The sequence below is a fragment of the Callorhinus ursinus genome, unplaced genomic scaffold (assembly GCF_003265705.2).
Source record: "Callorhinus ursinus isolate GAN/ISIS: 27379988/994484 unplaced genomic scaffold, GSC_fseal_2.0 scaffold13, whole genome shotgun sequence".
NCBI lineage: Eukaryota > Metazoa > Chordata > Mammalia > Carnivora > Otariidae > Callorhinus > Callorhinus ursinus.
Genome location: NW_027397075.1, coordinates 785134 through 811021, shown reverse-complemented (window position 1 = coordinate 811021; position 25888 = coordinate 785134). Strand labels below are relative to the sequence as shown.

At 42.4% G+C, this 25888-nt stretch overlaps 1 protein-coding gene across 5 annotated transcripts in view; it reads left to right on the top strand.

Moving 5' to 3' along the window:
* IQCK (IQ motif containing K) overlaps window positions 1–25888 on the top strand; it is a 121804-nt gene that overhangs the window by 38500 nt on the left and 57416 nt on the right. For 4 of the 5 annotated variants that reach the window (XR_012380420.1, XM_025855592.2, XM_025855591.2 and 1 more), the window contains one exon: window positions 17810–17894. Coding sequence is in view for 4 of the 5 variants with exons in the window: in XM_025855592.2 (XP_025711377.1) it covers window positions 17810–17894 (85 nt within the window). In the remaining variant the exon portion in view is untranslated. Of the gene's footprint in view, window positions 1–17809; window positions 17895–24791; window positions 24971–25888 lie in introns of all 5 variants that reach the window. The other variant, XM_073899443.1, reaches the window with a different exon arrangement.

The window sequence follows — 25888 nt, the reverse complement described above, 5'->3', positions numbered from 1 at the left end:
AGCATTCAAATCTCTATTCTACCACTTATTAGTCTCATGACCCTGGGTGTTTTAGCTTCTTTTACCGTGTAACAAAGTACCCCAACATTTAGTGGCTTGAAACAATAAATGCTTATTATCTCATAGTTTCTTTGAATCAGGAATTCAGGTGCAGCTCAGCTGGGTGCTTCTGGTTCAAGGTCTCTCTTTGGCCACGGTCAAGGCGTTGCAGGCACTATAGTCTTCCGAAGGCGTGAGTGAACCAGAGGAGCCACTTTCAAGTTGGCTTCCCCACATGGTGGGGGCTGAAGGCCTCAGTTTTTCCCCACATGGGCTTTTCCATGCATGGGCTGCTGAGGGTCCTCACGCCTCTTTCAGGATGAGAGACTTGAGACCAAGAAGGAAGCTGCAGGGCCTTTTGTGACCAATCTAGGAAGCCAAACACCTGCACTTCGACCACATTCTGTTAGTTAATTAGCAGTGAGTCTCTAAGTACAGCTCAAGTACCACGTTCAGAGGGAATGCGACTAGGCTCCACCTTTTGAAGGGAGGAGTATCAAACCACGTGCAGACATGTTTTAAAAGCACCACAGCAGGTCACTCTGTAAGCCTCCATATCCTCATTAATAAAATGTTTAGTTAGTAAAATTAGGAAGATGCAGCAAAATGATGCACCTACAAATGAAATCGCAAAGGGGGCCAGCCTGTAGTAACATATGGCTTACTAGTGGCTACAATTGCCATCAAAGGACACGGTGGACTTAGGAAGAGAGATACAGCAGAAAAGGGTACTCAAGGCCAAAGGCAGGAAGGTAGGAGAAGGCAGGACTTGGTCCAGGCACAGGAAACCAGTGTAGCTGGCTCACAGAGCACGCCAAGGTACAGGGATGAGATAGGAGATAAGGCTGGAAGGGAGTGAGAGGGTGGATTTTGGTTTTCAGTAAAACCGATGAAGTTTGGGCATTATTCCATAAGCGAGAGAGCGTATTTAAAAGATTTTGGAGCGGAGGGGTAATGTGAGCAGGCTGTTTTGGCAAGATAACTCCCAAGAATGCAGGGGATATGTGAGATTGGGGAAAGCCTGGTTACAGCCCTCGGGTCTTGAACTGGGACAACAGGAATGGAAAAGGAGGTACCTGGGATGGGTAGAGTGGATGGATGCATGGGATGAGTTTGGGGGTGGAGAAGAGGTGTGCCTGAAAAGGCGAGATTTGCTGGGCAAATGGGAGGCCCATGATAGAAGCAAAAAGACCTCACCGGCAAAGCAGGCTCAAGGATAAAGAGGAGGATTTCTATCTCAGTCACATTGAGATTGAGGTGCCTCTAGGACATCCATATTGGCAACATTGGCCTGAAGCTCGGAAGTGGGGTCTGGAGAGAAAGGTTGATTTTGGAATCAAGGTTCCCAAGTCAGATGTACAGATTGAGCTGAGATGGACCACAGCCAAACTTTGGAGTACCCCAGAGTTGGTTCCAGAGGTCCAACGAAGGAGGCACTTACTCTAAGTCATGTGATTGGCAGTGGTTACCATGGCTAGTCTTCTAGTTGTTTGCAAAGCAAGTCAGTGTTTCCACTTAGATTTTATGTTGATTTGAATGACCAGCAGGGAGGGAATAGGAGTATATTAGTTTTCTAGTGCTGCTGTAACAAATTACCACAAATTCGGTGGCTTTGACAAAGTTATTATCTTACAGTTTTGGAGGTCAGAAGCCTGACACGGGTCACCCTGGGCTAAAATCAAGGTGTAGACAGGGCTGCATTCTTTCCCAGAGGCTGTAGGGGAGAACCCATTTCCTTGCCTTTTGCAGCTTCTAGAGGCTTTCTGTATTGGCTGATGGTGACTTCCTCCATCTTCAAAGCCAGCAACGTTGCCTATCTCTGATCCTGTGTCCTTAGTCACATTTCTCTGACTCTCTTTTGCTTCCCTCTTCATCTGTGAAGGAGGACTCCTATGATTACATTGGCTCACCTAGCTAATTCAGAACATTCTCCCCATCTCAAGTCTTTAATTTAATCACATCTGCAAAGTCCTTTTTGCCGTTGTAAAGGTAACATAAGGTTCTAGGAATTATGATGTGGACATGTTTAGGCGCCATTGCCTACCTCAAAGGGTAATGGAGAATATGGGAAAATTGAAAGTCCCTCACTCATAGGGATCACCTACATTTTCTTGCGGATCACTGACATTTTGAAATGGTATTATGGGTTTTGCAAAAATGATACATGCTCAGAGAAAAAAGTAAAAGCAAACAGAAAAGCAAAAAGAAAAAGGTACAAATCACCTAAGAGCCTGCCTCCCAAATCTAACCATTGTTGACATTTTAGTGAACTTCTTTTCAGAGACTTTTCTATGCATGTATACACATATATTAGATATAAGAAGATGTATGTCTTCCTCTGAGACCAGAACTACGAGTGGAAGGAAATTTGAGGTAGAAGGGGAAAAGTTGAGCAAGTTCATGGTGGGTCCTATCATTCTGGTTGTTTGTGTAGGTGTGGAGACATCTGCTGAGAGGGAGGCCCAGGCAGGTTCTAGAGGCTTGTGGGGGACGGAGGGGGTGCTGCAGCAGCTGCCGTCATGAAACTGATAGGGAATCAACCAGAGATAAATAGGGATGGCCCAGCTGATGGCCTGAATTTGTGGTGCATATAAACAACCTGCTTATGTGATTATCACCAGCAACCCTCTGCAACCCTGGAAAGGGGGTGGAGAAAACAGATGGTTGGGTAAAATCAGGGTTGAAGACTAGCAAAGCTAACATAGTGAAAGGTCTAGACTGGGCCTAGGGGATCTTAAATAAAGGGAAAACATGGTTAACTTTTCTAAGTATATCTTAGTTTTTTCTCAAAAACTACCATATTTTTTAAATTCTGTTAATGATTTAACAACCAGTTTTCAGAAAGAGAGAGAAACACTACATTATGTGTTTACTTTGGGAGTAAAAATTGTACCATACTTGGAGACACTAAAATGGGGATGGTAGGGGTCCATATGGTTTTTGAAATTTCAATAGGTAAATCTTATTTGAGTCATGATTCAGAGAAAGAAAAATTAGGAGGCAATTGGAAATTTGAATGCTCAATAAATAGTTGATGTAAAGAATTATTCTTTTACTTAAGGTATGATAATCATTTCATAGTCATGATTTTAAAAAGTTATTACCTTTTAGAGAAACATGCTAAAATATTTATGAATGAAACACGAAATGATATGATGTCTGTGGACAGGGTTGGGGGGAATGACATCGAATAACTGACATGCAGCACAGTATAATTGAAACTGACTGACGGTGACATGGGTTCATTTTTGTTTTCTGTCTACTTTTTTATATCTTTGAAATTTTCCATAAAAAAAAATTAAAAGGAAAAGAAACAATGAGATTTTTCAAAGCTCCTCCTGACCGCTTGATTGAATGATGGATGAATGCCGTGGGCAAGGAGGTATCTATTAACTGGCAAAGTCAACCAGGAGGGCTGAGGGGTGTTCTTCTCCACTGGAGGTGGCTGGAGTGACAGGCAGTGGGGGAGACTGAGTTTTCATGTGATCATGCTGAGAAACTCAAATGGTATGAAAGGAAAATGGCCCCAGGACAAGGAGAGAGTAGCAAGTGTGGACCCAAGTGAGAAGCCTCACGGTGCTGGGGAGACCTTGGTCACCCTGAGACCTGGCTCTGAATGTGCATGACTCACCAGCAGTTCCCTTACCTCAGCCTCGTTCTCCCTTCACATCCTGCTCTGATGCCAAACCCACTTCTCTCCAGCACCAATGAGAAGGAGGGTTAACATGATCAGAGCCTTGGGCTTGCCCTAAGAACATGGCGCCAGTAGTACTTTTTCTTTTAATAATACTTTTTCTGTAGAGCAGGGTAAATCTCTTAGGCTTTGCAGGCCACATACGGTCTCTCTTACAATTACTTCACCTGCACCATTGTAGCATGAAAGCAGTCATAGAAAGTATGTGAATAAACAGGGATGGCTGGATTCCAGTCCAACTTTATTTATACAAATAGGTGATGGGCCCCATTAGGCCCGTGGGCTATAGTTTGCTGAGCCCTGTTCTAGATACCAGTAATCTTCTCAAATCCCAGTCTTGCAGAAGGACTAAAAATATAAATACATGTGAGTAAGTGGGAAAGATGGAAGGATAGAGGAGGTTACGATCACAACGGGAATTTGGAACATTGAGATCTGACGGTCTTCAGGGACAACCCATCCTAAGATGTAGCCGTTCTATTGAGTGACTGACACAAGGGGAGACGGGGGTCATGGAATCGTGAGGGCAGGAGGCCATGGTGTTAGAGGTGTCACCAGTTCGAATAATGGAGTATGAGAGAAGGCTGGTGGGGGGTGGGTTGGAGAAGATGACAGTAAGTCAAATCTGGGAGCCATCAAGCGTGGCGTAAGAATGTCCTAGAGGACAAGGTGGCGGCAGTGGAAGTGTAGGGGTTAGGAACTTGGGCTCTGGAATCACATCTCCACCTTCCAGACCAAGCTTCACCATTTTGAGCTGTGTGTCTCTGGGCAAAGATGACTTCATCCCTCTGAGCCTCAGTTTTTTCATCTGTAAAATGGTCTTTCATCGAAACAAAGCTAAGTCTTTACCTAAGAGGAATTCTGATGCCACCTGTGAAGGGGCTACCATCTTTCCAGAACTGGTACATACACAAACAGCTATATTGCAGCTATTTTAAGGGAGTTATTTATTTGTTCATTTATGTAGCCAATATTTACTGAATGCTGCAATGTGCTCTAAAGTTACAAAGCAGACATACTCATAAGCTTGTTGGCTACTGTTTATTGGATACTTACTCTGTGCCATGGAAATTTGACATAATTGAACATGGTCCCTGTCTTCATGAACAGTTTTTGTGTATAGTTGGATTGCAGTATGCATGTACTTAATTTATGCTAATTTATGCTTTTGGGGAAAAGAGAGAGAGAAAGAGAAATACGATTTTTGAAAATTTAAGCAGTCCCCCTTGCCATTCCACTCTGGAGGTACAGCATAAATAGGGCACATGACTCAGCTCTTTCCTTAGTTGTTCCCAGTGTTATGTGCCCCTTGTAACATGAGCAGCTCAAAAGGCAACTGCTTCCTTCTATTTGTCCATCTATGTGTCTGTCTACCTATGTAACTGCCTGCCAACCAAGCATTTATATGGTGTTTACTCAGATACTATTCTGAACAATTGATAACTAGGACCTAATTTAACTTCGGTAAGAACCCTACAGAGTAGGAAATTTTATGTCCCCCTTGTATTCGTCAGGCTATGTTAGGCTAAGTTGCAGTTCTAAACAGCACTGAAATATCAATAACAGCTTACTTCTTGCTCGTACAAAGACTGATGCAGGTTGGACAGCCCTTTTGTTTATAGCTATTTAGAACATACGATTTTTGAGGTCACTGAAGCAAAGAAAGAAAGGAGGAGGCACCCTAGCTCTTAACCTTCTCAGTCTAGGACATTCTTAACCCTCTCGCCTCTCCTCACAGAGGCTGACCCCAAACCAACTGGGAGGGAGGCCGAGATCCATAAGGGAACACTGGATAGTCCATGAGTACCAGCTGTCCCGGTGACAGCCGTATTTCAGAGAAAGAAATGAGGCACAGGGATAACATACCTGCCCGAGGTCACAAGCTAGCAAAGAAGAGTTGGGATTGAACCCAGGCGGCCTTGCTGCTGAGTCCATGCCATGAAGAGTGGTTAACCCATCTACTCCACTACCTCTTAGATCACCTGGTACTTAGAGTGATCAGGGCTCAGACAGGGGGAACACTGGCTATGTGACACTAACTGAAAGATGCTATGGGTAATTTAAGGTTTGCTAAGGGGAAATTTTGACATCTTATGTGCTGACTTCAGAGTGTAGCTACCGTGGAAGATACGACTCTGTATATTATGTGTGTGTTAGCATTTATTGCCTCAGAGAACCCCATCTACCAGCCTGGGGAGCCATCTAAAATGTGAGTTTGGCTCTATTTTAATGTTCTTGGTAAGACAGATTCTACGAAGCCCAGCTGTCTTTGTTGCTTGATGTCATTATATTGTCAGATCACAGCTGGTAGGTTAGGATCATTTGTCACGGGTGGCTGCCAATCGCTTTTCACATAAATGCTGGGCCTTTTGCCTACAGGTTCCCCATAATTTAGCATACTCTTCGCTCTGTCCATCCCTTCGCAGTTACCCATTTCTTTTCTGTGATTTTTTTCTTTAAATAACTGCATTTTATGTAGTTATTGTATATAGACATCGACAACCCTTAACATTTTTTCTTAGGTTTATAAAAATAAGATTTATCACATACAAAATAAACATGTTTGTTAAATAAACTATATGGTGAAAAGGAAATGTTTAAAATCAAGGATAATCATAGAATTAAATAACTCTAGACTCAAAAATCTTTCAAAAGGATGTTTCACTCCAAAGGGCCAGAACACAACTTTTATTTTCTTTTCTAAATTATTTTGTAGTTTTTCATATTGTCTACAGAGTTACTTTAAGAATTAAAAACAATTACAAAACAAGGGGTGCCTGGGTGGCTCAGTCGGTTAAACGTCCGACTCGTCATTTCAGCTCATGATCTCAGGGTGGCTGGATCAAGCCCTACATCAGGCAGTCTGCTTAGGATTCTCTCTCCTTCTCCCTCTGCCCCTCCCCCTGCTTGTGTGCTCACGTTCTCTTTCTCTCTCTGAAATTATCTTAATTACAAAACTAGAGGGTATTTATTCTACCTTTTTAAATTCCATTTTCTCGCTTTTTGTGGTAGACATTTATGCTTCCTCCCCACCCCACCCCCCCACACCCCTACCCCCACCCCATTTCCCCCCCCACCCCCGCTGCATTGATTTCCTCCTTCTTCTGGTTACAGAACTCCCTGTAACTGGAAGGATCACCTGTCTCCCATTCTCAGTCCGTGTGGACAGGGAGCTGATTCCACCCCTGGCTCTGGGCTGGGTGTGTGACCCAGGCCTGGCCACTCAGAGCAGTGAACCCCCCTGACCACCGCTGTTGCTCCCAAATTGGTTCAATCACCTGTAACCCCAAGATTTTTCAGGAAGCAACCGGGAAAGATTTTCTCTCTCTTCCTGTAGACTTGGAGCTTTGAGGTCATAAGCCTTGAGCTGCGGAGGGGCAACCACCTGAAGAGGCTGCGCCTGAGATAACTTCAGAACTGAGAGGCAACCAGAACCTGGATTTCTATGGCGTCGTTTTGGGCCTCTCTATATGGCCATGCCTAACGCCAACCCTATCCCTTAATTAAGCCTTTTTTACAATCTTTAATTTTTTGCTTAAGCCAGCTTGAGTTAAGTTTCTAATACTTGCAAATTAAAGAGTCCTGACTTATATGTGCTCCTACATGGTTTTGCCCCAACTACCTGCCAGTATTCTGAATTAGTCAGCTTTCTCTAGGTTCTGTTGCAGTAACAAATAACCCTCAAATTTCAGTGCCTTAGAATGGCAAACATTTATTCTTCACCCTTTTTTCTGTTGGCTGCATGTCACTTTTGGTTCTGCTCCTTGTCCCCTTTCATTCTGGGACCCAGGATGAAGGAACAGCCCGCTCCCTCACTCTCATGGCAGAGAGAGAAGAGCAATGGCCAATCCATGCAGGGGCAAGCATTTCTGCTGCTCACATTTCATTGGCCAATACAAGTCCATGGCCAAGCTGAATAGCAGTGCTATGGGGAAGTTGACACCACCCCCAGGCAGAAACTGCAAGCCCTATGGCAGAGTAGAGATGCACAATTCTCTTCCAGGGAAAAGAGTAATAATTGGGACCAATAACGCAATCTACCACATGCTTTAATCAGAGCTCTATGAGGGTGTTTTCTTCCCTACCTTTCAACAGTGGTGGATTACATCATATTGCCTGATGGCTTTCCTCCTATTTATGAATCTGTCATCATCCTCTTTCGCAGTATAGAGTCCTGACTCAACCAGCCAATCAGAAACAATGAAACTATTTGCTATGATATTGAGAACAAGAAAAATTTCACTTTTTATTTTGACTGCAAAGAATTGGTCAGATTCATTTGCAAAAATAAATCACTAAATAAGCACAAGGAACAAAAGTGCCCTGCTGCCTATCTGGTCCCATGCCCCGGGGGAGAAGGCTCATGAAAGACATCATTAAAGCTGAGACCTTCAGTGAGACAAAGATTGTGTTTTAGAAAAGAAAACTTGCTTTGGGTGAAATGTCTTTTCAGCTAAGTTCTATCCTTAGACAAAAAAAAAAGAAAGAAAAGAAAAAGAAAAAAAATCACAATACTTACATGTCAGTAAAAGGTATCTTATGACCAAAAGCTGAGGTGAAAACAAAAGTGTCACTGTGCCATTTGAGGACAAGCACCAGTCATATGATGGTGTGTTTGTGTGAAAGTTAACAGTGGGAAGGAAAAACACTCGTGCCTTCTAGATGGCACAGGAAATAGCATGCGTGTAGCACTAAAGATCATAATTAAATGGCACAGCAGAAAATTTGCTGTCATGCCCTGTCGAAAGGAAAACATCTTTTTTTTTTTTTTTTAAGACAGAGTGTGCAAGTGGGGAGGAGCAGAGGGAGAGGAAGAGAGAGAATCTCAAGCAGGCTCCACATCCAGCGCAGAGCCTGACATGGGGCTTAAACTCGTGACCCCAAGATCATGACCTGAGCCAAAATTAGGAGTCGGATGCTTAACCAACTGGGCCACCCAGGTGCTCCAGGAAAAATTCATTTTATTTAATTTTGTCTTATAGACAGGTAACTTAAGAGGCCAGGAGTCTCATAAGGATAATAAATCATCTTTGCTCTTTATATTAGCATATAGGAAGGAAGAAGAGCTGTTTCCTGAATTCAGGACATGCTGGGATGCATAAGTCCTCTAAGCGCCTCTTTCTCACTGGAAGTTTGGCGTGAGGGTGGCCCTTTCTCTGCGGCACTCAGTCCTGCTTCCTTCCTGTTGTCTCTAGGTGACTATTTGGGAATAAGCTCAGGGAGCCTGTGGGAACCAGCATGGCAGACATGTCTGGGTTCGCAAGTGAGCTCTGCCATTTATTAGTTGGTGTATTAGTTTCCCATAGCTGCTTAATAAACCACCACAAAACTGGTGGCTTAAAACAACACAAACTTATTCTCTTATAGTTCTGGAGGCTAGAAGTCCAAAACCAATTCATTCTGGAGCCTCTAGAGGAAAACTTGTTTTCTTGCCTTCTCTAATTTCTGGAGGCTCCCTGTGTTCCGGAGGGCGCATGACCACTTTGCATCACCCTGACCTCTGGTATCCATTGTCACATCTTCTGTAGATGTGGCATCGCCCTCTGCATCCCTCTCACAAGGCTACTTGTGACTACATCATTGGCCCACCTGGATAACCCAGGATAATCCAAAATTCTTAACTTAGTCACTTCTTAAAACGTGTCTTTTGCCATCTAAAGGGACATATATATTCAAGAGTCTGGGGATTGGATGAGGACATCTTGGGAAACTCTTAGGCAGCCTGCCACAGTCAGGCAACCTGGAATAATCCCTTCACAAGCCATGTTCCTCTCTTCTGTTACTTGGGGATGGCATTGCAGGGTGGCCATGAGGTTTAAGATGGTATCAGAGTGCTTTGTCACAAGCAAGAGAAATTTATTTATTTATTTTTATTTTTTTTTACAAGCAAGAGAAATTTAAAGGCTACTTAAAGAAAAGGGTATATACTGGAAGAAAAAAGGTAACTCACAAACATGAAGGAAAAGGTAAGGACTTGGCCTTAGAAAGCAGGTACAGGGATCCAGGAAGCACAGACCCATGTTTTCATGACAACACTGCCAGGAAGAATCCTCTAGTCTCTACCAGTCCACTCAAGATTCACATTGTAGGGAAACAGCATCTGCTTGGCTAAGCTTGGGTGTCAGGCGCACTCCTTGGTCATGGGAGGGCAAGGTGCTGTGACCCACGTTCCCCCCCCAATACAGGGAGGTAGAGGTATCAAAGCAAAATCTGAGGGCTGATACCACAAGAAAGGGGAGAGTATGATGAGCAGATAAAAATTAAAGATATCCATTGCAGAGGGCTCATAGTAGGTGTCCAAAGAATGACCACTTTCATTTTATCCTTAATCTCAGGAGAATAGTAGTCAGTACTTCAGCAAGATGAAATGTGAATAGCAGAATAACCAAGCAAGAGCAAAACCAAGTATCTGCTCTGCCACTGATAAATCCTGACATTAAAGAAAGTTCTGTTTTCTTTTTTTTTTTTAAGATTTATATATTTATTTGAGAGAGAGCACGAGCAGGGGGAGGGGGAGAGGGGATGCAGACTCCCACCTGAGCAGGGAGACTGATGCGAGGCTTGATCTCACCAGGAGATCATGACCTGAGCAGAAACCAAAATCAGATGCTTAACCAACTGAGCCATCCAGGCGCCCCTGTTTTCTTATCTGAAATAATATTCATTCTTCCAGAAATATTTGTTGAATGCTTATTTTTTTTCCAGGCACTTTTCCAGGTACTGTAGATAGAGTGGCAAACAAGAGAGAGAAAGTCTTGGCCCCCATAAACTTTACATTTTAGCGGGAAGCCAGTCAATGAGTAAGCTAACAAACAAACATACTATATATAATGTATAGAAGACCCAGGAGCTCTGAGGAAAACTAAAGCAGTGTAAGTGGATAGAGCATCCCAGGGCTGCGGTGAGGCCTGCTGCTGTTTAGAGAAGCCAGGGAAGGTTCACTTCTCGAAGGAGGTAACATTTGCACAGGGGCCTGTAAGCCAACCTTACAAAGATCAGAAGGAAGAGTGTTCCAGGTGAAGAGACGAGCCACTCTGAAGGCCCTGAGATGGGAACAGACTTGGCTAGTGAGACCAGAGGGGATGAAGGAGGCCGAGAGAGTGGTAGGAAATAAAGCCAGACAGGCAAGGCTAGGCTGTGCCCAACTTGGGTAGGTGAGCTTTTGGGGACCATGGTAAAGAGTATGCTTTTACTTTATTCCTCTGAGCGTGACAGAAAACTATTGGAGGGTTTTGAGCAGAAGATGAAGGGAATCTGATTTATCTTTTAAGATCACTCTGGGGGCATCTGGGTGGCTCAGTTGGTTGAGAGTCCGACTCTTGATTTTGGCTCAGGTCATGATCTCAGGGTCCTGGGATAGAGCCCCACGTCAAGCTCCGAGCTCAGCAGGGAGCCTCCTTGAGATTCTCTCTCCCTTTCCTTCTGCCCCTCCCCCTGCTCACACATACATTCTCTCTCTTTCTCTTTCTCTCAAATAAATCAGTCTTTTCATTAAAAAAGATCACTCTGGCGGCTGGCAGGGGAGTTGACTGAATTCAACTCTAACAATACAAGTGGCCAGTGGGGGAGCCTAGTGCAGGCAGGCAGATGATGGCAGCTTGGAGTGTGGGAGGCAAGAAGAGGTTGGATTTGGGATATTTTGATGTTGGAACCAAGAAGACTTGTTGATGGATTGGATGTGGGGTGAGAGAGAAGTCAAGCATGACTTGGAGATTTCAGGCCTGAGCAACTGGCTGAATGGGGAGCCAGTTACTGAAATGGACTGGCAGAAATTAGAGCTCTGGAAAATTTAAGGGCTTTATGGAAAAATGACAACTTTGGGGGAATAAAAATACGAAGCTTCCGGGACCCCTGGGTGGCTCAGTTGATTAAGTGTCCAGCTCTTGGTTTCAGCTCAGGTCATGACCTCATGGGTCGTGGGTTGGAGCCCTGCGTCAGGCTCTGCACTCTGCAAGGAGTGTGCTTAAAGATTCTCTCCCTCTGCCCTTCCCCATCACGGCCCCCACTCCCGCCGCCACGTCTGTGCTCAGGCACGCTCGCTCTCTCTCTATCAAATGAAGAAATCTTTTTTAAAAAATATGAAACTTCCTTCTTATTTTTCCCCCAGTAACTGCCCTACCATCTCACAGTGGATCTCCCTTCCATCTGGGAGGCAGCCCTTTAAATAACTTTTTGGACAAATTCCATAAGTTCCTATCACTCTGTTTTTAGACCGTCTCATTTCACTGGATTCATCCCATTTAGTTTTAAAATCTTTAGTCCTCAATCTCATCCTAGACGTAAACCTCGTCTCCCCCCGCCCCTTTCCACAGCTCCAGCCACAACTGTCAATGATTTAGGGGTCCCTGAACGTTGAAGGTGGACAAATTGCCTCTCTATTTTCATTAGCCTCTAACTGAGATTTAGCCTCACTTTTAATTATGAATGTAGGCAACAAACCTCAGGAGAGTCCATAGTACCAGTGTCTTCATCACTAATAGCAATCACATTTTTTCACCCCCCCAATCTAGTTGTTGCAGTGATCCTGAAATATCATTTACTCTTGTTACTTCTTCCAAATAACAGTAGTTCATTGACCTGCCATTAGCTCTTCTTACTTACTGCATACTCTAGAGGCTCATATATTATTATGTCATCAATTGGGTTTTTAAAAATATTTTGAAAACTGTATTGCAATATAATTGGTTTGCTTTGAAACATTTACTTGCATATTTTATTAAATATTATCTAGAGAAGAAATCCAAACTGCTAGCGTAAAAAGGGACCCATGACACAAAACAAGTTAAGACCCCTGCAAGTGATTTGGAAGCCGTGAGGAGGAAGGTGGTTTGCCCTTCCCATACACCCACCCTTGCCCAGGCTCACGTTCTGGAGCAGGAAGAGGGAGAATGGGAAGGAGGCAGATCTCCTTCAAGTTTTCCTTGAGTCACATTAGAGAAAACATGTAATCCATTAAAAAGAGACTAAATGACGCAGCACTCTGGGCATGTTTATCAAAGCTCATCGAGATCACAACCCTGGTTTTCAGGATGGTTATACCTGCAGGGTGGGCTCCTGGCCTTCTCGCATCATTAGGTGAGCTCTGTTGACTGGACCCATATGCCACTTCCGATGATGGGCCTGGTAAAATGGGAGTGGATTCTATGTTTAACTTAGGAGGGTGATTCAGCTCGATGCTGGGGTAATAACGGCTTGTCTGTCTCCCAGGGTGGAGTTAGTGAGGGGGCGAAAGCCAGATCACATCCTAGTAACCATGGTTTCTAAACACACTTTAAGGCTGCTGGAGAGTAATGTAGCTGGCTCTCCCCTACTGGTTTTCAGAGCTGTTCCTCACATCATAGAAAAGAGTCCTATGAGAGTCTGTCCTAATGGCTGGTCACCGTATATCTGGATGCCCCATTCCAGATAACCTCTGTTGTACTTCTTCCAAATATTTGAAGTTTATTACTCAAGACTGATGCCTCTAACAGAATGTTTGGGAAACCAGTTAAGGCCGAGGGCAGGGACTGGATAATCTCTTTTGCTGTTTACGATGGGTAGATGTTATCAAATACTAGGCCCTTGAAGGGCTGTATAAATGATGGTTGATTTAGGGCCTGGGTCATTTTGTAAATGGCTTTGCATCAGGATTGTGCTGTCATGTTCCAAGAAAACAAATTAATCTCTTACCTAATGAAAAGCGGATAGAATTTGGATTCCAAGATTCAGTTTTCAATATAAAGCAAGCTTTTCTCCTTTCTGCTTTATTCTGTTTAATTATTCTGTTATTCTGCCACTTTGGGATGGTCCCTCTTGTTTTAGAACTGGATGCAGAAGTTCATAAAGACTTCTCAGATTCCCTTGTGTATTTTGAAAGCATACTGTGTATCTTCTTTAGGTCCTGCAAATCTTTTACTTAGCACCCAAAAAGGAGGAAGCAATTGTGTGTGTTTATGCATACACACAAATTAGAAAAATAAATCCTCAGAATTATAGCATCAGTTCTTATGATTCAAATATATTTGATTCACATTTAAGAAAAAAAGAAAAGGTGGGCACCTGAGTGGTGCAGTCGGTTGAGCATCAGACTCTTGACTTCTGCTCCGGTCATGAGCTCAGGGTTATGAGATCAAGCCCCACGTCAGAGCCCACCTGACATTCTCTCTCTCCCTCTCCCTCTGCCACTCCCACTCATGCTCTCTCTCTAAAAATAAATAAGTCTTAAAAAAGGAAAAGGACACGACTAATGAGCATTACCAGTAAGACAGGTGTTGGAAACATACTCAGTGGTTCAGTTTTGCCCATTGAAACACGCAAACCTGTCCGCTCTGGGGAATCCCTTAAAGAGGGATCTTCCGCTGCTGCCTTCTCCTTTGATTGTCATGGCCCCTTGTCCCGCTCCCGAGTTCCGCAATGATGAGCGGTTGCCTCTACTCCATCTCTATTTTTATTTGACCTGAAGCCAGTTGCACTGATTCCAAAAGAGAGAAAAGGGCCTGACGTGGCTTCTATCCCTTCAAGCTGGCCTGCTGAAATGATTGATAATTCCCAGGGACTACTCTCAGAAGATTAAGTCCTTTTCATTTGGCCTGATTTACACTGGCTCTCTCATACTTATTCTTGGTTTGGGAACGAGACAGCACCCCATTATTTAGCCATGAAAGCAGGGATGTCACTAAAGGTGGCCTCATATTACTGCTTAAAGGCCTATTAGAAATCTCATTTTGCTTTTTGGAGATTCATTGTGATGCAAAGCCATTCGGGGTTTCATTACTGGTGAAAGCCCTTTGTCAGGCTGGCCCAGCCTGTTGTCCCAAGATTTGCAGTTCTCCTTTCCTACTGCTATTCCGAAACAGGAATACTGTTACTTTGAGGATTTCATGACATTAGTAGAAAAAAATATACTTAAGGCAGAAAAATTGCCACTGAACAGAAAGGCGCCATCAAATCTCCCCTCAGATACAAGTGACAAACTCCACTTTGTTCTGCTGTCCTGACATCAGATTTCCCTGTGGAACGTCAGACAAATGGATACCTGCCAAGTTATTACTGTAAGAGTTAATGAAGAGGGCATTTTCTATGATTATATCTCCCCCCCCGCCAGTTTTTTCATCTAGGCAAATAACTGTGTTTTCTTCTATTAAACACGCACAGCTGCGAGACCCTGAATTCCACATCAGTGACCTTGTAAGCTGCCTTCTCTTCTCCTTAGGCCACTCCCTGTGCTTCCTGGGTCAAAAGATTCTCAGCAGGATATGGTCACTGACCATATCACCTCACATGAATGAATCACCTCACACCTCTGTGCCTCAGTTTCTTCAATCTAAAAGAAGGATAACAATCGCTCATTACTCATATTGTGAGGATTTAATGAAATAATGTATGGAAAGTGCTTAGGACGCTGTGCCAGGCAGAGAGGCTCATTCCACAAACATTTATCAAGTACCCACTAGAAATGGTATCCCTACCCCTAAGGTTCTCCCTGGCTTTGATGTCTTTGGTTCTGGAATAATTCCTAAGCGTTGGGACTACCAAGAGAGCAAACACAGGCCTGGTCTCTGCCCTCGTGGAGCTTTCAGTCCAGTTGAGGATTGGGGCATTCATTAGATAACCACACAGAATTACATCTCCGAATTGGGCCAAGGACTAGGAAGGAAAATTACACAGAGCTCCACTAGGTCCTAACCTAATCAAAGAACACCTTTCCATAATCAGAAGAAAGAGTGAGAGTGAACCAGGAGGAAGAAGTGTCAGCCCCCTCACCTGCTACCTTAAGGTTTTGAACCCCTACCATAGGGCAGACGGGGCTCACACCCTGAGCATGGCTTAGCGGGAAGAGCATAGGCTGGGTTTCAGTGCCCTCTGGCCCACCCGCTGGGTGTCTTTAAAGCAGCAACCTGCACAGCTATTCACAATGCCCCTGGCTAGGGGTAGGAGGATATTAGAGGCACAGGAAAGCCCCTCTGCAAAGACCTTGAGGTGGGAGGGCACTTTTGAGGAGATGAAAAAGGACAGCATGGCTGGAATACAAGGAGCAATGCTTATAGGAAGGGAGTCCAGAAAGCTCTTAGTAAATATCAGCTAGCATTAATGCATGATAACATTAGTCTCGTAAAACCATTGCCAGCACACCAAGGTCTCCTTAGAAACACCAAGGTCTCTCTAGAAGCCATTGATTTTTAACTAGTGAAAGAGAATTTCTTCAGGGATGTGATTTGTTGGTGTCACACAACTAAGATTCCAAGATTAAGGACAACGGATGAGTACAGACATTTAATGTAGAAAGCAGGCCTCCAGCAAAATATGAATGATCTGTTGCAGCCCAGAGAGCCAGATATTAGGCAAGAAGAAGTGAAAACGTAAAGAGAACCAAACAAAAATTTTAAAAAGCCACCACATCATGCAAATAAAAATGGAAACAGAACATTAGGGACAGTTCTCTAACAATGCTGTCATTTTGAGTGTGTAATTATTTCTCCAAAGAAATAGAAGAATCTTCTTTACTTGGTCTCTTCGAAAGGACCTGCCCGGTCCAGGACCCAGAACCTGGCAACAACACCGCACTCCCTTGAAATGATCTCAGTAACCTCAGGATTCTTCTGGGCTTTGATTTCTTTGATTCTGGAATAATTCAAAAGCACATTCATTCATTCAAACAAACATACTATATCAAGGGTGGGTTGTTGTTGTTTTTAAATCAGAGTTTAGAGAGAAATAAAACCACACATCCTGGAGAATCATGCAATGTTGCCACTTAGCTTTGCAGTCTGTGCCAGGCTCCACATCTGCGAGTATTTGCCCAGTGAAAGTCTGGTGTCAGCCGAGCACTGAGAGGGAAGATCTGAGTCTGGGCTCAGATCCCAACTAGGCCATCTACAAGCTGTGTGACCTTGGGTAAGTTAGTCAACCTCTCTGTATGATGGGAGTTACTATAAACTCAAATGATGGCTGTTGTTAGGGAGAACTCTGAGGCCAGGGAACTTAGGAACCCCTCACTTGCAAAGTCACTTCTGGGGATCCTGTCCTGGGAGCAGCCTCCATGTGACCCACATCCTTTCTGAAGTTTATTTCTTTGTACTATATCTAAAAAGGCTTAACTGGGGTTTTCAGAGGTAACTGTGCTTTAGAGAAACATAAGGAACCAGAATCAAATCATACTTATAAAAACTTGTCAGGAATTAGTATCTCTATGCAACTTTTGGCGGGGGGGGGGGGAGAAAAGAACATTTCACCATGATTTTTAAACGTAATATCTATGATCAAACATCCCATCACAATCTGAAAAATCCCACAAGAGCAAGGAACGTCAAATGACCCAGCACTTGAGATATTGTATTGCCTACTAAGATGTAGTAGCAGAACTTAACTTAAAAATATGCCTGGGCGCCTGGGTGGCTCAGTTGGTTAAGCGACTGCCTTCGGCTCAGGTCATGATCCTGGAGTCCCGGGATCGAGTCCCGCATCGGGCTCCCTGCCCAGCGGGGAGTCTGCTTCTCCCTCTGACCCTCCCCCCTCTCATGTGCTCGCTCTCTCTCTCTCTCTCATTCTCGCTCTCTCAAATAAATAAATAAAATCTTTAAAAAAAAATATGCCTGAATTCAAGCCACATTAAACTGGAATGCACACACAATTTATCAGAGATAAATTCCAATATTTTTGCCTTCAGGAAAGAGATGAGCCGCTTAATTTCCCTTCAGTAGAAAGGTAGAAAAAGAATCCTTTATTATGTCTCAGTTGTAATGCAGTATTTAAAAGTCGCCCTGCTTTGTCTCCTGTTTTATGTCTATAGAGCCTTATGGATGTCCCACCTTTTAGGACTCACATGCAGCTTTAATAGCCTGAGCCTTTCAAAGCAGAACAGGCTAACAGTGATTTAAGAGCACACTGGTTAAAAACAAAACAAAACGAATCCATCTTGGATTTTAAAATAAAACATGCTAAGTCAAGCCTAAACTTTTCTATCAAAAATGGCATTCCTGCTTTCTAAGAATGGAAATGGATGAGGCACTTAATCAGAGAGGCCATTATGTTGTCAAAGGGCTGCCGAGGCTGAAGGATGGATTCTCATGGGCATATGACCATTTTATTGCTTTTCAGTCCCCGGCCGCCGATCCCACTCTCCCTCCTGCTGACAGAAGAAGAGGCAGCTCTGTGCATTCAATCCTTCTGGAGAGCCTATCTGGTAAGAGTCATGTCCAATTATGGCATTTGGTCTGATGGGGAATTTTTGTGATGTGGAGGGCCCATGGGAAAACTGTTAGATGAATTTGAAACAGAGCTATAGTAATAGCTAACATCCAAACCTCAGAAATAGGATTCTCTGCAAAATACATCTCAAAGAGTGATTTAGAATTTTTACCAAAACTTACATTGCAATTGTCAATAAAAGTACCCTCCAGCCTTTTAATGTTGGGTCGACTGGCCTGTATTACCCCAAAAATAATATTATATACATACAAAGAGCAATACCGTGTTCATTTTAGGAAAAAAAAAGAAAGAAAGAAAATTACTCAGGTAGAGCAAATAAAACTTTTTGAGCCACCGAAACGGTTATCCCAAAATAATCATTGCTGGCATTTTGGTGTGAAATTTTCCAAACCTTAAAAGTCTTAATGGATAGGGTGGGGGATGGGTGAAACAGTTGAAGGGGATTGAGAGTACCCTTATCTTGGTGAGCACTGAGTCATATATGGAACCATCAAATGGCTATATTGTACACCTAAAGCTTATATAGCACTGTATGTTAACACTGGAATTAAAATGAAAAAAATAAAGCATAAAAAATCTGAAAAGATAGAATAACATATAAACACGTATCATATGCTAGAAGTAACCTTTTCTTTTGAAACCTGTCTTTCCTAGCCATTGGTTAGTCCCAGTTTATCATTATTATAATAAATGCTGTAATAGATATCTTTTTTTTAAAGATTTTATTTATTTATTTGAGAGAGAGAGAATGAGAGATAGAGAGCACGAGAGGGAGGAGGGTCAGAGGGAGAAGCAGACTCCCCGCTGAGCAGGGAGCCCGATGTGGGACTCGATACTGGGACCCCAGGATCATGACCTGAGCCGAAGGCAGTCGCTTAACCAACTGAACCACCCAGGCGCCCTGTAATAGATATCTTTGTGCAGGCATCTTCGCACATTTGTCTGGTTGTTTATGTAGGATGAATTCTGGAAGTGGAATTTCTAGGTCAAAAGGTGAGTTCCTTTCTAAAGTTCCTGATCTATATTGTCATGTGGCCCTTCAGGAAGGATGTACTCTGAAAAATTCTTACCAAATACATATGAGAGTGGCATGTGTATCTCGTGCTAAAAAGTGTACATCCTGGGGCGCCTGGGTGGCTCAGTCGTTAAGCGTCTGCCTTCGGCTCAGGTCATGATCCCAGGGTCCTGGGTTCGAGCCCCGCATCGGGCTCCCTGCTCCGCGGGAAGCCTGCGTCTCCCTCTCCCTCTCCCCCTACTTGTGTTCCCTCTCTTGCTGTGTCTCTCTCTGTCAAATAAATAAAAAATTTTAAAAAAAAAGCGTACATCCTCTTCAATTTGTTGGCAGAGTATCAATGTTAAGAAGCTTCCAGGTAAACATGAAGCACCCATTCTAGGTAGAAGCATGTCTCCACCCAAGTCAATGGAATGAGTTTAGATTTGATTTCAGAGGTAGTAAATCGCCGCAAGGAAAAGTCTCAGTGGATTTACATGGAGGCCAAAGATGCACATTGATGCACTCCTCAGAATTACTACAGGAGAAGTAGACTGAAAGGAACACACCAGCAAGCAATTCTCCATGAAGAAGTTAGATTTACTCTAATGAGATATAATTAATAAATCAACAAGCAAAATATTTGTTAAATGACCATTAAATGGGACTGTCCTTGATTACAAGGAGCTTCCTATTGTCTCAGGCAATATCGTCCAGTCATTCCACTCCTTTTGTACATGGCACATTCCTGAACACATGGGTCGAAGTCAGGTGTGGAAGTTTATAAATAATAGACTTGCACATTATAAGGAGCAGTTTGTTCCCAAAGAGTTAAAACCCGGTTATAAAACCCTCTATTATACCCCACGATTTAGATAAAACTAGTGACGACATAGGTGTTCAGCATTTCATACATATTTTATACCTGTGGTCTTTTTCCTTCATAACTGAACATCAGCAGGGTAGCTTAAGTTCAGGGACGCCCAACCGAGGTCAAAGATTCCTGGCTTCCAGTGCTTTCTGAGCTCCGCCTTTGTTGTCAGTGTATTTCATCTGTAAGACTTACACTTGTTACACTAGAAGTAGCCGTTTTACTTTCCCACTTTCTGATCCTTTTAATGAAACTGTAAGAGCAAAATGCAATAAATAGTGATTTTCAGATTTCCTTTCTTTAAAACAGCAAAGCGCTTTCTTCAAACCAAATCATACTCAGAAGCCTGGAATATAACCAGTATGTTAACAGGAAAAGGGGAGGTTCTGTCCCTGATTCTCCCATGTAGTAAGACTTTCACGCACAGGAGCCTGTGTTACAGGCAGAACATGAAAAACAGAGAGATCTTTCTCTATTTATCATGGGGCTACATCCTGATAAACCCATTGTAAGCTGAAAATATTATAAGTTGAAAATTCATTTAATACACCTAACCCACTGGACCTCATAGCTTAGCTTAGCCTATAAATGTGCTCAAAACACTTATGTTAGCTGACATTTTGGTAAAATCATCCCCTATAAAATAGTCTATTTTATAATAAAGTGTTGAATAGCTCCTGGAACTTATTGAATACTGCACTGAAAGTGAAAAATAGAATAATTGCATGGGTACAGAATGGTCATCAGTGTATTGGTTATTGACCCTGGTGATCAGCTGGCTGAATGGGACCTGTGGCTTGCTGCACTGCCTAGGATTATGAGAGTATCGTATGGCATATCACTCACCCAGGAAATGATCAAAATTCAAAATTTAAAGTACAGTTTCTACTTAAGGCATATGGCTTTCAAACCATCATATAAAGTGTTATCATTATAAGCTGGGGACTGTCTGTAGTCTATAAGACAGCTGAATTCAGCTCATCATACCAACAAACACTGCCATATAAAAAGATGTCACAGTGGCTCAAAATTTAACTGGTTATAATACCATCATCACACAATAGCTAGAAATGTTCCTTATGGTACAAAAGATGTGTAGGAGCAAGTGTATGCTGTGTGAGAGTTCGGGTTGTTCAAATCCAAACATCTCCTGTGATATGTATATATAATATATAATAATTATATTATATAATATGTAATATCACAAACATCTCCTGTGATATATATATATTACTGAAGAGTGCCAAGTAGAGGGTAAGATCCTAAGTTGTTGCTAGAAGGAAAGATGTCTGATATGTGGGATGACCTCAGAAGCTTCCACAAAAATGGAGGGACTTGATCTCATCCTTAAAAGAAAGATGGGACACTGGAATATCTACTGGGAACAAGATGGTATCTCAAGGAGAAATAGCATACACACACACACGTATATATATTATACCACTTTTTATTAAAATGTGTACTGTATAGGGACGCCTGGGTGGTTCAGTCCGTTAAGTGGCCAACTCATGATTTCAGCTCAGGTCATGATCTCAGAGTCCTGGGATTGAGCCCTGCATGGGGGGCTCTGTGCTCAGTGGGGAGTTTGCTTCAGGATTCGCTCTCCCTCTGCCCCTCCTCAAACTTGTGCACATGCATGCGTACTCTCTCTCTCAAATAAATAAATAAATATTTTTTAAAAAAACATATATTTTGGACAGCTACACACACACACACACATAAGATAGGAAAATACCTGAAAGGAAATGGAGCAATCTAACAATAGTGGGTAACTTGGGGTGGCTGGGAAAGAATTAAGGAGACTGTAGCCTTCTATACACTGAACAAAGTCTTTACAAAGAGAATACAATGTGATTTTCATTATTTCAAATTAATTTAAACCATGTTATGGATGCAGAAAGAACATTTGACAAAATCCAACAGGCTTTTATGATAAAAAAAACACTCAACAAACTATGACTAGAAAGGAACTTCAACTTGATAAAGGGTAGTTACAAAATTCCGCAGCTAACATCATATTTAGGATGAAAAACTGGGTGTTTTCCCCCTGAGATTGGGAATGAAACAAAGATATCCTCTCTACTTCAGTTCAGCACAGCACTGGAGGTTTTAACCAAGGAAGTTAGGCAAGAAAAGGAATAAAGGGGCTCCTGGGTGGCTCAGTCGGTTGACCGTCCGCCTTCATCTGGCGTCATGATCGCGGGGTCCTGGGATCGAGCCCCGCATCGGGCTCCCTGCTCTGCAGGAAGCCTGCTTCTCCCACTCCCACTCCCCCTGCTTGTGTTCTCTCTCTTGCTGTGTCTCTCTCTGTCAAATAAATAAATAAAATCTTAAAAAAAATAAAAGAAAAGGAATAAAAGGCATTCTAATCAGAAAGGAGGAAGTAAAACTATCTCTATTCTCTATATAAACATGACCTTCTATGCAGAAATTCCTACGTAACTCACTAGAAATATTTAAAAATTAGAACTAAGAAACAAGTCCAGCAAGGTTGCAGGATACCAAACCAATACACAAAAAATCAATCGTATTTATATGTGCTTAGCAATGAGCAATCTGAAAATGAAATTAATAAAACAATCCCATTTGTAATAGCATCAAAAAGAACAAAATACTTGGGAATAAATTTCACAAAAGAAGTGCAAGACTTGTATGCTGAGAACTACAAAACATCCCTGAAAAAAATTTAGAAAGACCCAAACAAATGGAAAGACAGCCTGTGTCCATTGATTGGAAGACCTAATATTGTGAAGATGACAGTACAAATTGATCTGCAGATACAGTGCCATCTCTATCAAAATCCCAACTGACTTTTTTTTAACAGAAACTGACAAGCAGATCCTAAAATTCATATGAAAATGTAAGAGACCCCAAATATCCAAAACAGTCTTGAAAAAAGAACAAAATCAGAGGACTCACACTTCTCTATTGCAAAACTTACTATAGAGCTATAGTAATCAAGTGCTAGTGGCATAGGGCACCTGGGTGGCTCAGTTGGTTAAGCGACTGCCTTCGGCTCAGGTCATGATCCTGGAGTCCTGGGATCGAGTCCCATATCGGGCTCCCTGCTCAGCAGGGAGTCTGCTTCTCCCTCTGACCCTCTTCCCTCTCATGCTCTCTATCTCTCATTCTCTCTCTCTCAAATAAATAAATAAAATCTTTTAAAAAAAAGTGCTAGTGGCATAGATTAATGGAATAGAATTGAGAGTACAGAAATAAACCCTTACATTTATGGTCAATTGATTTTTAACAAGAGTGCCAAGACCATTCGATGGGGAAAGAATAGTCTTTTCAACACATAGTGCTAGAACTCCTGAATATCCACATGCAAAAGAATAAAGTTAGATCCCCTACCTCATACAATATACAAAAATTAATCCAAGACCTAAATGAAAATGCTAAAACTATAAAAATCTGAAAAAAAGACATAGGTGTAAATTTCATGACTTTGGATTAAACAACAGTTTACATAACAAAAAGCACAAGTAACAAACGAAGAAAAAGACATTGGACTTCGTCAAAATTAAAAACTTTTGGCTCTTCGGGTGCCTGGGTGGCTCAGTCAGTTAAGTGTCTGATTCTTGATTTTGGCTCAAGTCATGATCTCAGGGCTATGAGATCGAGCCCCACATTGGGTGATGTGCTCAGCGGGGAGTCTGCTTGAGAATCTCTCTCTCTCCTCCCTTTGCCCCTTCCCCTCACCCCCCACTCTCTCTCTAAAATAAAAACAAATAAATCTTAAAAAAAAAAAACCTTTTGGGGCGCCTGGGTGCTCAGTCCAGTTAAGTGTCTGCCTTTGGCTCGGGTCATGATCTCAGGGTCCTGGGATCGAGCCCTATGTCTGGTTCCCTGCTCAGCAGGGAGTCTGCTTCTCCCTCTTCTTCTGCCCCTGCCCCACTCCCCCGTTTGTGCTTGCACACTCTCTCTCTCAAATAAATAAATAAAATCTTTAAAAAACCCCAGACTTTTGGCTCTTAAGAACACCATCAAGTGAACAAAAAGACAAAACACAGAATGGAAGAAAATATTTGCAAATCATGTATCAGATAAGGGTCTAATATCCCAAATATATAAAGAATTCTCACAGCCTGACAAATAACTCAATTACGAAACTGGAAGGGATTCGAATAGACACTTCTTCAAAGAATATATGCAAATGTGCCAAGTGGCACATGAAAAGATGTAGGAAATGCAAAGCAAAACCACAGTGAGATGCCACTTCACATCCACCAGCATGGCTAGGATCCAAAAGGCAATAACAGTGTTGGCGAGAATGTAGAGATCTTGGAAGGGCTCGCACACTGCTGGGGAGAATGGGAAATGGTACAGCCACTTTGGAAAGCAGTTTGGCAGTTTGTCAAAAATCTAAACATCGAGTCACTGCTCCATGACTCAGCAATCCTACTCCTAGGTATATGTTTAAGATAATTGAAAGCATCTGTCCATACAAACACCTGTACAGGAATGTTCATGGAAGCATTATTCACAATAGCCAAAGTGTGGGAAACAATCAAAATGTCCACCAACTGATGAATGGGTATGTAAAATGTGGAACGTTACTCAGCCATAAAAAGGAATGAAGTACTGATACACGCTACAAGGTAGATGAACCTTGAACACTTTATGCTAAAGAGAAGGAACCAGACATAAAAGGCCACATATTCCATTTAAATAAAATGTCCAGAATAGGTAAATCCCTAGACAGAAACCAGATTAGTGGTGGTCAGGACCCAAGGAAGAGAGGCACGGGGAATGACTGCTAACGGCACTGTTTTGGGTGATAGAAATGTTCTGGAATTAGAGGATGGAGATGGCGGTACAACTGTGAATAAACACCGCTGAACGGTAAACTGTAAAAGGGGTGAATTTTATGTTAGGTAAATTATGTGTAAGCAAACGAATGAATAATTATGGGAAAAAAATACAAAGCAAGCCATTTTATACCTTTTAACCATGTGTTCTTCTGACACAAGTTCTTGATTTTTGGCCTGTTTTTTTTTTTTTTTAAGATTTTATTCATTCATTTCAGAGAGAGAGAGACAGAGAGAGCACAAGCAAGGGGAGAGGCAGAGAGAGAGGAAGAAGCAGCCTCCCCGCTGATCTGGGAGCCTGATGCGGGGCTCGATCCCAGGACCTGGAGATCATGACCTGAGCTGAAGGCAGACGCTTAATCACCTGAGCCACCCAGGTGCCCCTTGGCCTGGTTTTATAACAACGAAACATCCTAAGACCAGAAAAGGGGATTTTCAGAAATTTGTGAAGTGTTCCGTCACAGGCAGCACTTGCACGAACTCTCTCTCCTTACACACTCCCACGTAGTTTTATTGCACTTAGCATGAAGGGTTTGCAATTAATGAAAACCGTTACTGGTACTGTCTTAAACACCATGAGGGAAAAATACAGCCCCCCACAAAATTGTTTTGTATGGTAAACTATACATACCATGAAATTTACCATTTTAACCATTTTTAGTTGTAAAGTGACGTTAAGCACATTCACCCTGTTGTGCAGCCATCACCACCATGCATTTCTAGAACTTTCATCTTTCTAGACCGAAACTCTGTCCCCACCAAACAATAACTCCTCCCCATGCCCTCCTTCCCCCAGCCCCTGGCAGCCACCCTTTTACTTTCTGTCTCTATGGTTTGACTACCTAGATACCTCATAGAAGTGCAATCATACAGTATTTGTCCTTTTGTGACTGGCTTATTTCACTTAATGTCCTCAAGATTCATTTATATTGTCGCATGTGTCAGAACTTCCTTCCTCTTTAAGACTGAAAAATATTCTTGACAGGAAGTTTTAAAATCCAGAAATCTGACATCCTCGCTTGTTATCATGAAACTAGCTGGACATCTCATAAAAATATATTTTAACCTACCACATTAAAAGAAATGTCATGTGGTATGAAAAGCTATGTGTAGTGAACCATTCTTGGTAGCTTTGACTTTATAATTAGCCTTATAAATAGGTTCCTGGTAGTTATTACTAGATGTTAAACACATCTGTAAAAGTGACACGCTCTTGTTCCTTTTTTCCAAAATAGTAGATTAACGAATGATTAGAAAGCCAGATTGTTTCAACATGCAAAACTGAATGTTTTTTT